Raw genomic sequence first — 14,212 nt, forward strand, 5'->3', positions numbered from 1 at the left:
TAAAGAGTTAGTCCCATGTGTTTTTGTACACTTTCTTTCGTTTGTGAAAAAGCATCGGTTCTCGGGCCTCGCTCGTCTCTCAGTTGAAGGACTTGAAGCAATAGGCCCCAAACAGCTTGTGTTTCTTGTCGGGGAAACCGACGAAGCGCACGGCCGCCTCGGTCGGGCTGCAGCGCTTTCTGGGGTTGGAGATGGGGTAGCGCACGCTCCCGTCGGCCAGCCAGCCCGCATCGCACCGGTCGTAACCCAGCAGCTTCCAGGCGGCGAATACCTGGCCCACCTTGGCGATCTGGGCTCCGTCCTTCTTGCAGGCCTCGACAGCCTCGTCGTATGAGAACTTCTCAGCGTGTTCCAAGTAGTAGAAGCGCCCTGCAAAACAGATGAGATTCGCAAAGGCAGTCAGAGCACAGTTTGCCCAAAGCCTGGCTCGGATGTTTGGAAAACAGTGGGGGGACATTCCCAAGTGCTGCATCTGTCTAAGTACACAAACCCAAAAGCAGTGGCTCACCGTTGAAGGTGGAGGTAAAGCAGAAGACATCGTAGCGGTTGTTCGTCTTGTCGCGCATGCCGTAGTTCCTCAGACCGGGCTGGGTGTTGTTGCCTCCGCAGGGCCCCCTGGGGGTGGTGATGGGGTACTGCACAGACCCGTCGTTCAGCCAGCCAGCATTGCACCAGTCAAAGCCGCCCCTCCAGGCCTCGTAGAGCTGGTCGTAGGAGGCCACAATAGCATCCTGTTCCAGGCACGCCCTCTCAGCATCATGGAAGTTAAGGTTGTAACGTCCAAGTCGTGGAGAGTAGGGGAACACTACACCTGTAAAGTAAAGCGCATCCCAGTACATTAGTAACATCCTCTTCAAAGAAACACAATCCACTTTAACATGTAGGTATTATTTTTTATGAAATTCCCTGTGACAGAGAACTGTGATAAAATCTATGAGTGCTGTGTGCACAGTGTGTGTAATGCTATTGACTGCACTTTATGCTGGTGATAGTCATTGCAATTAATGTGTGGCTGAGAAATCAAGATCTGAGAAGGCAGCCAGTATCATGCTGGGAAACATGCTGAGACCGATGTAGATCTCCAGACATCTAATACACACCTACACTTTGGATATCCTACAGGGTACAACAAGGTATTGCTGGGTCTTTTCTTCTAGTTAAGATACAATCACTTTCTCAGAAACAAGCTCTACGCTTCCATGGCCAATGTAGAGGGAAGCTGCGACAGCAGCGGAGCAGATGTGCTGTATGCAATGTGAAGCCTGGCTTTTTCATATTAAGATTTGGAACCAAGTTCTCACCCATCAAAGAGAATGTTTTTCACATTTTGTTGTGTTTTTTGTTTTCCAGTGGTTAGTGCCATTGGACCATTGCTATTATTGGACGTTAAAACTTTGGCTGAATCATACTGGAATGAATGAATAAATGGAATCGAATAATGAACTTGGGAGCGATTTTTAAAACCCAAGCTGGGGGCGTTCTGTGAGGATATAAGAGCATCGAAATTCAATCTGATTGTGGTATAGGGAGACCTTTCAAGGGAGAGAAATTGTTGGCAAATTGTTGGGGTGTTAACAGCAGGGTGCTCTTGAAAGGCAGGACTCAAGTTCTGTTCTTTCATCCAAAAAATCCCCCGCTGGTATCGTTTTCAAACTGGCCACATATTTCCAATACTGATCCAGAATTAAAAAGTGTTTTGTTGGCCATATGCAGCTTCGTGTAACGGCATCATTGAAACGATCGATTGTTTCCTAAAAGTCTGTCTTGTTTTGAATATAGATTTACTGAGAGTTAATCTAATCGAGAGCAGTGGTTTGAGCAAACAAGCGCTAATACACAAGACAACTTTGAGCTGGTGTCTGAATTTGATTACTTGAACCATTATTGATTCAAATTATTTGATAAGTACCATCCAGTCTAACCATCGTTCACGTGGAAGTCTGTGATCTGGTAACAGCAACATCATAACATGGAGCATTTAGCACAAAATGACAGGAGGTAACTCAAGTTCTAGGTCTTCCTCTGCTAAATGTGATGAGCAGCAATCTTGAAATGTCAAACACTGAAGTGGAGACACTGCAGTCTGATGTCTGGGAACATTTCACCATGGGGACCTCTAGTCTGACTGTGTTCAGCTCTGCTTGAGCAATTATCTTTTGAAGGGCATTTGGAATGCTGTAGAGTGAAAGCTCCTGTCATCGAAGGTCTGGAGCCAGAGAGGGGTGTTTTTTAACTGGGCCCCTGAGCTGAGAGCAACACCCATTTTCCAGCAGGGAGCCAGGCCCTTCCAGCTGCACCAACAGCCGGACTGCATCGACAGAAGATGGCTTTGTTTACTGCCTGATCTGCCGTTGGATGGATGGACATCTGCTCAGCTTTCTCTCTCAGAGCGGTCAAGCAGTAGCCCCAAAGAAAGCAGAGAAATCCCAGCAGCACAGTCTTGAGGGACAATGTGCCATTTCTTCATTGCAACAATGCTATGGGATTTAAATAAAGATATCCTCCCATGCTATTTAGATATCTAGATGACCAGATGTGAGCTTGCAACTGGCCAGTGTCAGGTTACGTAAGCCGTTAAGACATTACCAGGATGACAGAGGAGGCTCCTGATACCCTGAACCGCAAGTGCAAGTCAGATTGATGGCTTAAGACTGCCCGTTTTCAAGTCAGCCATGGGCATGCAGTCTACAAAACAACAGCTAACAGCGCTACAAGAGATATCTTTGACTCAATTACTTTGGAAATCACAAATCTTAAGGCCTGCGGTTACATTAAGGTGATGGATCTGATGCTGATATCATGAGTGGCAAATTGTGTTGTTCTGTTTTTATTAAAGTAATCTGGCTCCTGTGAAGGCATGGCTCCATTCCACACCTATGAGCTGCACAGCAGGAGATGTCTGGTGGAGACCAGGAAACTGTATAACTTTAGGTTATTGGATACATTTTCACCCCAAGTTTGCCCTGCTTTCAGCAAAAATAATATGAACACTATACTTTTTATTGTAGTTGTGTCCCTTATTAAATGGAGCCATTTTAAAAGTCTGGACTTCATAGAAGTTGAGGAGAATACAAAAACATTTTGTTTTATACAAGTCATCACTGGACCATTACGTGAAAGTATTGGAAAGAGATCTGAACAAAATACTCCTGCAGAGCACAATTGGGAAAGCTAGCATTATTTGCAATTTTTTAACTTGGCTTCAAACTAATAATAGCAAAGTTGAGGATCCAACATGCATAACAAGACGGGTGTCATAAGAGATTGTTGCCTGTACAGAACGTTTTACAAGCATTCAGCAGAACTTAGCTACCAATTATGTGTGTAATGCTAGATATAGTAGCTTGAACATATGTATCTACACATGTACACATTTCTCTATTTTCTAGTTCAAGGCCTGATGTACTCACCTGTCAGTTCCAGGGACACCACATCGGTAGCATCGTCCATCCCATCGATGACCTCGCACTTGTACTGTCCGTAGTCGTCCAGGTGGACCTCGCTGAAGACCAGTGAGGCGTCGTTCTCGTCGGCCTCCTGCAGGTACACGCGGCCCTGGAAGCTGCCGTAGCTCTTCTTGTGGAAGCCCATGGCCACGAGGACATCGATCTCCTTGGAGCTATCAGCGGTCAGCTTGGTCCACTTGATCCTCATGCCGCCGGAGCCGAAGAAAGAGTCAATGTCACGGTCCAGTCTGCAGGGCAGGGTGGCATTGCCACCGCGGTGGCTCACGATTTTCTCCTGGTGTGTGGTCACACTGAGGTGAGTGCTGTCCCCTGAAAGTGAGAAGGAGTGGTCAAAAGCTGTCTATGAAAATGGATCCAAAAGGCACTTGGACTTGACCCATATGTGGTTCTTGCACTGAGCGGTCATCACAAATGGCCCATTCAGACACAACCAGTCAGTGGCAAAACTAAATGGATCTCAGTGTTGAGAGCTGTGTTAAAATAACAGCTATCCATAACAGCTTGCCATCAGGGGACGCTTTTAGGAGATGTGAAGACAGCACTTATTTAAAAACGTGTCTCTTGTTGCCTTAACTGAGGCATTAAGTCAAGAACTCAACCATAAAATTCACTCCGGTGCAGTGAGGCACGTGATTACCGTACCCCATGGACTTCACCAAACAGAATAATTAATATAGCTCTAGAGAGCAGAGGGCTTCCACCTTTACCCCAGACTCTGGACCTCCTCATAAAAAAGACAGCAGGGAATAGCCTACCCTAGGCAGAACATGATCGCTTTGCAATAAATTTTGCTGCAGGATTTCTGCAATGTTACTGCACAGAGCAGGCAGCATTGTCAGTACAATGGACAGGCTGGCACTTCTGTATTGAACTGGATTGCATTTACATTTTTATATACATAGTTGTATTATTTAACTTTATTTATATAGATTTCTCAAACAGCCCCCTGCATATTAGTTTTGTTGACCCCTGAACTGACCAGAGCAGTAACTCCAAGAGGGCTTTGTCAGGCTAAAGAGGGATCTACAGTACACCACCAGTACATTTCCCATGTACAAGTGTCATCTGAGCATCTCTTTGCCCTGATTAGATTTAGCATTGGACAGCCGCCAATGTCTCACCCTAGTTTAAACCTTCTGTGTCTGTATTTCCTGAGCAATACGACCACATGTGAAAGTGGTTATCGAGCGCTAGATTATTTCATATTAAAGCTCTTGATTGTGTGTTTACTTTTCATATGATCTTACAGATTTGACTAAAACATTTGCTGGGCCACCTGCCAAAGCAGGGAAGAGAGCTTGCCATTTAGTCTGTACATTGTGGTAGAATTAAATAAATGAAAACTATTAACCAACACAATACACTGGGCTCTGCAATCAAAATCTTGGCTTGACAAAAGTTATCCATTTTTCTGCCCAGGGGGCCTTATTTCTCAGGGGAAGGGCTAATTAATCTGAAAACTCTCAAACTTTCCAACATTCCCTTTAGTTTCCAATGTTTTCTTTTTTTTAGGATCTCATAAAAATGCACTCATTTTGAACACTACTACTCTGTGTTTAACCAATTGGGCTGTTTAAACCCACCTCTTCAGTCTGCACTTGCCTCCCCTTCTTAGTTATAATACTTAAATCTTGCCTTACCTTGTATGTTACTGGATGGCATTATTGCACTTTGACATGTGTCATTATTATATAAGTATAAATATGTCATTATTATAATAATAATCATTATAATACTTATCCTGTGTTCAGTATGGCTCTGGATATTGCAGCACTGTGACAGATGTCACATGTTCAGATGCAGTCTGTCAGTTTTATGTGTATACTATTGTTCATGTGACCTCATACCCATTTTGTACCTTTGTCTTGTGATCAGCACCAATGGACATGATTATGAATGTGATGATTGCCCAAGCAAGAAATCCTTCATTATAGCGATACAGGCCATTCCTTCATCCTTCAGTACAGTGCATCTCCACCTTGATCCGGTAGAGTTCCCATACGTGTTCTGGCTCTCTTTAAATCAGTGCCAGCACCAAAGATTCAGGGGATGAGGCTAATATATTGGATTTCAATGAGGAAAAACAATGAATGAGTCAGATGATTGAATAAAGTGTCTGGCTGGAACTGAACTGGAAGTGCAGACTTCCAGGGCCGAGGAGTAGCCTGGCCTGAGCTTACATCCGTATCATGGGAACCACAGAATTCATCCTGTAACACATTTGAGCTCTGGACTAAACTTCCCCAACTTTAGTGGTAACATCTCAGTTCCTGTCTATGTGGAATATTTGATTTGTCAATAATATTTATATAAAAACATTGCAAAAGGAAATATATAACACTGTAATTTTCAAGTGATTGTGTACAGATTCTGGTACATTCACTTGATTAAATACATGTGTTAAATGTCAAGTTAACAGTGCCCAGGTCATTGATCTGAGATTTAATGGATAGCAATGAGATTCCACAATTTATCATGTCATCAAGTGTTATAATTAGTTTGATATGACAAGGATGTTTGAAGTTTAATTATTCCTATACAAGCGTGTCAAACTGCTAGAACAACCTCACAGAATTGCTACAATTCATTCAGGTACAATACATACAAATACAATACATACAATCCACCAGGTTTATAGTGTCTGCTTAGAGCCTTTCAGTTTCTGACCAGTGTTTCCAGATGCACATGCAATCCCTAATTGTTTCAGTGTTTAGTTAACAGCCCCAGCTCCCTGTCGGGTGTGTGTCCGATTCCTAGTGATACAGTGCCACAATAGAACCAGCTTTGGCTGTTTCTGCTTTGCATCTGTCTGGCATTTTCTCAGCGGACCCCTCTCTAAGACAGGCTTTAAAACCACAGGATCCCAAAGCCACGTCGGTCCAGGGACCTTGTGCGAAAGAAGTTTTCTGGCTCGTGCTCAAGTGAAACGTTTCCAACATGTGTTCCTTTAGTAGAATGTACAGTAACTACTGCGAGGCATTCCAGGTTCTTTTTGATCAACCCACCCACAACCCCCACCCCCCAAACACACACACACACACACATCCCCAGACCCCACCTAAAAGAAACTCCCGAACATACGGAAAACACACCCACAGTGACTGTAAAGCTGCACGCACGACTGGGTGCCCTGCTGAAGGATTTATCATGCAGCAGCTATCCCCCTCATTACGTTACAACATGGCCCCTCCCTCTTCATTGGGCGAGTCCTCAGTGCGCCAATCCCTTCGGAGGAAAGCGAAGAGCATGGCAGCTTCTCCAAAACTAATTAAAACGATGGGGCGCTTGAGCTTGAAAGCGTTATTTTAATGGAGCTTTGGAGCCAGTTTGCATGAGTCATGTGCCCTGTTCTTCCTTAACACTCCTTGTAAAACCCCTCAACGCCTGACACACCCCGCAAAAATTTGATTAAAAACCAAAGAACGCTGAGTGGCAATGATGTGCCATCAAAAAGCCTGATTCCTCAGTGTGAGGTTCAAGACGTAATCACATGCACGAGCATTTGACGCTTTTCCTCCTGCTTCCAAAATGTGACCCCATCAGTGACCGCACCCCCGGCAATAAAAGTTTAACCCACATGGCAGCTGCCTGTGTCTCACTTGTGTGGAATCGTTGCACTGGCTTTCACAAAGAAAGCACCTGGCTGTGGTTTCACTCAAGACTCCAGGCAGAGGTGAACATATATTAGCATAGAGTTACAGCACTGAGACTTACAAATCTCCAGAAGAGCAAGAGTCACAAAGGGGGGGCATGAAAGGTGATATTTGTGGCACAGCAGCCCTTGACTGTAGTGAGGGGTGAAGTGGAGGTGGGCACAGCTCATACAGCAGTATAGACCTCACCTCCTGCACGTCCACCTTGACCTCCACGGCTAGAATATAACACACACTGGGGGCTGTGCGACCCCCAATTGGCCTGTTGCTTAGAAGACCTCAGGGAGCCTTGTGTGTTTAGTTCCCTGTCTGTGAATGAGGCTCCCCAGATCCCATATGTCATGCCATGGCATGTTTATACTAGGCTGTTAAGCTTGAGTCTGGCTTCCCGTTTGATTGCCATATTTAACATACATGCAAGACCAGCCCATTAGTGATTGCTTCCCAGCGAAAATGAGCAAAGGGCAAAAAAACACAAAAGGAAAAGAAAAACTTAAAAGAAAGTAAATTGATGCATTCACCACTGTGGCACTAACTCAACATGACAATTAAAAAAAAAAGGAGAAAAAAAAGTGAAAGCACTGGCCAAGACCTACTACCATTTTACGATCGTTCACAATTCTCTTTCACTCAATAAAAAGTTATATAATTAGGTGATGGAAACCATCTGTTTCCGTTAAAAGTTTTGGGGGAGCAAAAAAAATCAAGAACAATGCTTTAACGATTCAGCATCACCGTTGAGGTTCAGAATACAGTTTTTAGGAGTGTTTTACAACTTCTACGTAGCTACTGTTGCCTGCTCACAGTCTCTGGAATAGACTTTAGCTTGGTGTAACTCAGCAGCTTTAATCAGAAGAAACTTGAAATGGAATGAATGTGTCACACACAGCCAGTAACTTGTGAATTAGCTACAGCAGACTAGAGTATAGAATATCCTTCATTGTCCCTGTAGCAGCGACCGCTAAAGATCACAGGGAACATGTGGTCGGGCTCCCTGCCACACACAGTCCTGCTGTTTCGATGTCTGTGTGATGTCTTGGCTGTCTCGCTCGCCATATAAATCATATCTGTCTTGAACGTCTCATGAAACAGCATACAGCATACATTACCCTTGCCCACCCTACTCCTCCCCAGCCCCTCCAAGTCAATAGACGATTACCTCAAAAGGAAATGAGAATATTTTGGAAAAAGTTCAGCCCGGGGGCTATATATACGAATACCGGGGCCGTTAATCTTTATTTTGTCTTGCCAAACTCTATAAGCCACTGAGGATTTGAAAGCGCAGGGGGATTCGTGTGAGTCACAAAACCTGGCAGCCGCCGTGCAGGAGTATACTTGTGAAGTGCTCCATATGGCACACATAAAGATCCACTGTATTGCGCGGCGGCGCAGGAGCCAAGCTTGTGACATCACGGGGCCCCACATGGGAAGATGAAAATGCTCAGACAGTAGGAAGATATCAGGTGGCCCTCCGTTAAACACTATACTCTATATCCTTATCCAAAAAAAGAAAAGAAAATCTATAGTGCATTAAAAATGAAACCTGGGATTCAAACTGTGCACTTTGTAATGAGAGTGATTTTTACAATGTATACTGGGACCTCAAAATGCAACCATTTTTTCTGAGTTAAAACCTACAGATACTTTTGCATGATGCTAATTACATTAGTGAATGTAATAATATTTATATATAGATCTATTATATGTAATCACATTTTTGTCATTGTCATACACTCATTCACTCACTGGAAATTCTCAGGGTACTTTCTAAGAATTTTAAGGAGGAGGAATCAAAAGCAGTCCCTAATATTTTTGGTGCTGGTTCAACAGCACCTAATTAGCTGAGACTGCACACATATCATGGGGTAAATTTAGCACTACACTATAGCCTCCTTTATGCTGGGACAGACTCTCCCTCCCATGCGAAAGAAAGCTTTCACTCCTCCTGCACAATGTCAAGCGGTGTGATAGCATCTCACAGGATCCCTATGCATTTTTGGCAGTTGGACCCCAGACAGAAGTCTTGTAAATCAGTAGCAGCAAAACCCCCTACAGAATTAAGCAACAGCATAAATTCTTTACTGAGGACCTGCAAAAAAGGTACTGTGCATGCAAATTCACATCTTCATGCACTCTCATTCACACACATAACCAAGGGTTTTTCCTCCTACCTGGGAAGTAGACTTGCGCGTAGCTGTTCGTCAGGCACAGGGAAATCAAAGCGAAGGAAATCAAGGTGATCATTTTCTCTCTCTTTCTTTTGCACCAAAAGGGGCCTCTTTAACTACAAAAAGCAAGAAAAAGAAAAGTTGCAGAACTTCAGAGAGGTTGACTAGTTGACTTCTACAGCAGCAGACAGGGGTGCTACTGAAGTTGGGACTCCGAGGTGCTCATAAGTGCCTTTTATTTCAAGCCGGCACAGTCCAAACCACTCCCCCTCCCCTAGGAGAAATCCCTCTATTCTGTACATTGTGTGTTCCCCTACATGGCATAATTTATGAATAATTTCAACCCCCACACGCACGTCCGCCTGCAGAAACCTCACTGTACCATAAAGAAAAAAAAAAGAGGTTTCAGTTGAAAGCAGACCCCACCAAGCCGTCCCATGCCGGCCCAAGCATTGGTAATATACAGCAAGAGGAGGATTAAGCTGTCCGGGGAGGAAGGAACACCACCGTGCACGGCACCTACACAGATCTTATCCTTGACACGTCATTATTAAAAAAGCCACAACACAACCTCGCAGTTAAATCCCAGAGTTTACATTAAATTCCAGCTGTTTTGTGAAGCCACTCTTTGATGGCACGGATGTGCTCCATGTTCTGAGCAGCATGGTATAGATGACCCCGGCGGTCTCTCCAGCAGGAAAAAGTCCATGCTGACTGCAATGTACAGCAGAAGGGGTCAGTGCACTGACAGCGTTGTTAATAAGGCATGATTTCTCCAGCTAATGCACCTTCTGTGAGTGCTGCAGGAGCATCCTCCTCTCCTCAAATAGCCAATGACACGGATGTGAGCAGCGGCTTAACGCTCTACCTAATGCAGCATTTGCACCTGCCTGGAGTGGGTGGTGAGCCATGTGCATGCTATGTTAAAAGCGCATATACTCGCAAAGTAGTAGCATTGACCTTTTTTTTTTTCCTTTCTTTCATTCATCTCTACCTCAGCATGCCAGCACGTGCCTCTACGGTCAGCAACACCTCCTATGGTGCACGGTGACACCCTGCCCCGTCTCCCCTTTTCTATTTCTCTGCCTACAACTTTCCTTTCTCTCTTTCCCTCACTATCTCTCTCTCTCTCTTGTCTTTACATTCTGCAGAATGTATTTTTTTTGCAAACAAAGGTCTGAGACGAGAATGTAAAAGGGAATGGGCAATGAAATGCCATTTTTGTCTTCCGCAAAAGATCCAAACGGTAAATTTCGGTGCCGTTCGGAAAATTTATGCAGGTTTTTGCGGCAGCAAGTAAACACGGAATACAAAACATCTGGGGTCCCGCTGCAGATTAGGAGAAAGAGTTTTCCATCCCTGTGTCCAAAGGCGGACATGCATCGCATTAGGGGAGGCACAGGAGGGGAGGGGGGCACCTCCAGATGGACCTTGAGGCCTCTGTAACACAGTTGTTACAGCTGGAGAAATGCAAGTCCTGTTGTTCTGTAAGCCTCTGCTGTGTAACAGCTCTGTCGCAGAGGTATCTGTGCGGAGCGAAGGCACACAGAGTAAAAACGCCACCCTTCGCCCTACACCCTCCACCTCTGCTGCAGTCCAGCAGCACGCTGACAGATGTTACACAGACTGGGCCTGCCACAGTGACATGCCAAAAAAAAAAAAGGAAAGGTAAGAGTCTTGCTCAACGTGACACTGTGATCAGGGCCTCAGAGACTTTGAGATGAACCACTGTGGTCTGATATGATTCAATAACAAGTCTGTCTATACCGCTGATTCTCAATCCTGCTCCTCGCCCCCTGCGCCGCACATTTTCCATCTTTCCCTGCTCTACCTGCCTGTAGGATTGATAACACTGGTCTATACAATTAACAGGGAATTAACTGCAGTGTGCCCTTTTATCCTGGTAATCCACTTCCACAGCTGGAATGAAGCACACCCTCCATTAATTGGTGTAATTACAAAGACCCGCATCCTGCTAGTCATCCAGTCTGGGAGAGAAGACATTTGACAGTCACACCTTATTAAGTGTCTTAATCTTTTCAACCAGGAGTTAGAAATTGTTAGAAATGCTGATCTCCAGCTATGTAAAACTCCTTTTTTTACAAGTTCACAAGTCCATAGTTAACAATTAAACACAGTACAAACCACTATGGCAAGAGCAACACTTGCAGCGGTTTACTGAGGGTAAGGGATTCTTTGTTAAGCCGAGAGTCTTTGTTAAGCCCTGGTTTACGGGTGATGGATGGGGCCTGACGTGAAACAGCAGGGCCACACACCACATGCTACTTAACAGCCAAGACCATAGCCCTTTGCCAAAAAAGCTATGCGTCAGATTCACATTTTCAAAACCATGATGGATCGACTTCCTGTTGATAGCTGTAGGATTCCATAAGGGACACGGACGTGTGATTAACTTACCATATGAATCCACGAGACAGATCAGCACCAAGACATCACAAACATTTGGTGCAGTCTGCTTCCTGAACCTAATTACTTGTGTAATGACTTTTTTTATTCATCCACGAGGAACATTAAGTTGAGAGACATGAGAGAGAAGCAAGGCTTGGAGCAAAATGCTAAGTTTCTTGAGAAATACAAATGAATAAGGCATGTGGGTGGGATAAGTGGTTTTTCGGACCATGATCAGGCAACTCTTGGCCCTAAGAGCTGCAGCTGGAGCTTCTGTTCTTTGCTCCATCCAAGCTCTTAATTAAAAAAATGACTTAATTATTAAGTAATTGTTAAGTAACTTAAATAACTAAATAGATCTTACACCCTTATCGTAATCATCTTCGTCATCACTGTCATAACCATAATCATCATCACCATCACCAACTATAAAAAAAAAAAAACTGAAAAAAAAAAAGCTACAGAAACTTTTAATTTGTTTAAGAGCTCCAAGTCATCCTGATTTTGTTTGGCACAATCAGAGAGAACAAAACTACAACATAATTCTGTTTCTAGATCATATTTCTGTTGAGACCTCAGTGAAAACCAGACATCATCAGCTTAACCTGACAAACAGGGTAGCTATGGGGCCTTTGTAAGGACTCGGTGTATGTGCATGAACGTGTGTGTGCGTGTGGGTGTGTGTGTACGTGCATATGTGCATGTGCTTGGAATGTCTGGGAACATGCTTTTGTTTCTCCTTCTAAGACACCATGTTTTCCTCACTGCCCGGCTCTGAATCATGATCACATTAACAGCTGGCCCATTAATTCCATGATTCCACATCTCGTAGAGCCGTGCTCTTGGCAGGGTGCTGTGGACCCCGTTAGGGTGTGCCTGTTCCCAGGGTTTCTGCTACGGTACCGTCAGGAGAGTGAGGCTCGCTGTCATTGCCATTGGAAAGATTGTGTCTTCTGTGAAATGAACTTATTTGACGGAATGGGTCAGGTTAAAAGTCATACGAACCGCCTGCAACCATCACGATCCCTCATCTGTTTCTAATCATTTTCTCAGACAAAACATTTGATTAGCAGTAATTTATGCTATAATGCTCTTGTTAAGAGCGGGCGTACATTTACATGGTAATGACGCAGCACAAACCCCTGGAAGTGACATGTCGTTTAAAGTGCACCGACTTGGACTGCGCCCACTTCACGGGCGATGGGAACGGTCATGATGTCACTCCAGCGCCTTTTCAGCCGCCTTTGTCTCGCTAAACATGAAATGGGAATGAGAGGACTTCGTTCTGTTAGACCACCTCTTTCTCGTCTGATTCCAATTATGTGTGCTTGCATCGTGGTCCAGCGCTCCTGGCACGGCTTGAGAGCACTCTTGCCATCTGTGAGAAGTGCGTAGTACTGAGGGTGGCATTGGCCGAAGCGTGCGCTAATTAACGCCTGTTCCCTGCCTCCACGCGTGTATTTTTCCAATCGCACCAAGCTGACCTGTGAGGATATGAGAAAGAAAGCCCCTCAGGTTTCCTGTTAAAACAGATGATGCAACAAGTCAGCTAGAAGTCATTTCATCTTGACACCCTTCTGCCTGCAGCACAACGCTAGCAGGCTATCACAAGAACGTTCTGCAAATCATAAAATGGATAAGCCACATTTCTGTCCACTTTGCTTTATCTTGCACCCACTGCCTAGTTCTCGATACAGCTGTCTCTTGTTTGCCCCCAGATCCATGGGATTTCAGCCATCATTGTTAAAGAGGCCGATTTAAGTTATTATGACTCCTCCAACCTCTTATAGCATTAAAGCATGAACTACTGGCAATCCAAATCTCGGCAGGGATTATTTGTGCGGCTAGGTAATGTTTTGCCAATATTTACGATACTTATATATTGAATAAATATGTGTCATGCTTCAAACAGAGGATTTGGATTTTTTATGGATGTTTAATTGTCCCTTTTCTTCCTTGCGCCATGGGTGAGCAACAGTACAGGCTGTCTTTCTTCAGTGGAGAACAAACTCTGAGGCCGAATCCCCAATGCAGTCCGCAGCTGGAGGTGAATGGAGACATTGAGAGTTTCAAGGGGCAAAGCACAAAGAAACAACATACACTTGATATATATGACGCATCATAAAACAAGCAGCTTACAGAATACATGGACGCCAATATATAACCCAAAAAACTGTAATTGGATTCATATGACATACATGTGAGCCCTGAGCTAATGTATTCTGCATATGTGGTCGAATGTTCATGGTGCAAATTGAGCAGGGGCCCTAACTAGGGTGTAGCACTTTATCGCTTTCAGATCGCGGGAGGAAGGGGGAAATTTTGATGGGCGCTATATGGGGTTGGCAATTTTCCCACAGTTTGAACACATGGAGACAGCGGCTCAGTGCTCCTTTGCAATCTTGGAAATTCAGTGACATGGAACAGTAAACAATCACACAGCTTCCTTACCCTGCACGTTCCATGAATTTGGCAGAAAGTGAAATGGAGAAAATGTACAATGAGAAGAAACATA

At 44.4% G+C, this 14,212-nt stretch overlaps 1 protein-coding gene across 1 annotated transcript; it reads right to left on the minus strand.

Moving 5' to 3' along the window:
• LOC118776907 (hyaluronan and proteoglycan link protein 1-like) lies at positions 1 to 9,476 on the minus strand. Its single transcript, XM_036527543.1, has 4 exons — positions 9,292 to 9,476; positions 3,411 to 3,776; positions 509 to 811; positions 1 to 369 (listed from the first exon to the last, which is right to left on the minus strand). Exons 1-4 carry the CDS (start codon positions 9,362 to 9,364, stop codon positions 80 to 82), a joined length of 1,032 nt encoding a protein of 343 aa, XP_036383436.1. The 5' UTR covers positions 9,365 to 9,476; the 3' UTR covers positions 1 to 79.
• Between the last annotated feature and the right edge of the window lie 4,736 nt (positions 9,477 to 14,212).

This window comes from Megalops cyprinoides, chromosome 4 (assembly GCF_013368585.1).
Source record: "Megalops cyprinoides isolate fMegCyp1 chromosome 4, fMegCyp1.pri, whole genome shotgun sequence".
NCBI lineage: Eukaryota > Metazoa > Chordata > Actinopteri > Elopiformes > Megalopidae > Megalops > Megalops cyprinoides.

Bases quoted from the DNA above. Each gene is read 5' to 3' on its own strand.
- LOC118776907 (XM_036527543.1), bottom strand. From the start codon at position 9,364: ATGATCACCTTGATTTCCTTCGCTTTGATTTCCCTGTGCCTGACGAAC. The intron at 3,777-9,291 runs GTAGGAGGAAAA...TCTCACTTTCAG, and splicing joins CGCGCAAGTCTACTTCCCAG to GGGACAGCACTCACCTCAGT. The intron at 370-508 runs GTGAGCCACTGC...TCTGTTTTGCAG, and splicing joins CTTTACCTCCACCTTCAACG to GGCGCTTCTACTACTTGGAA.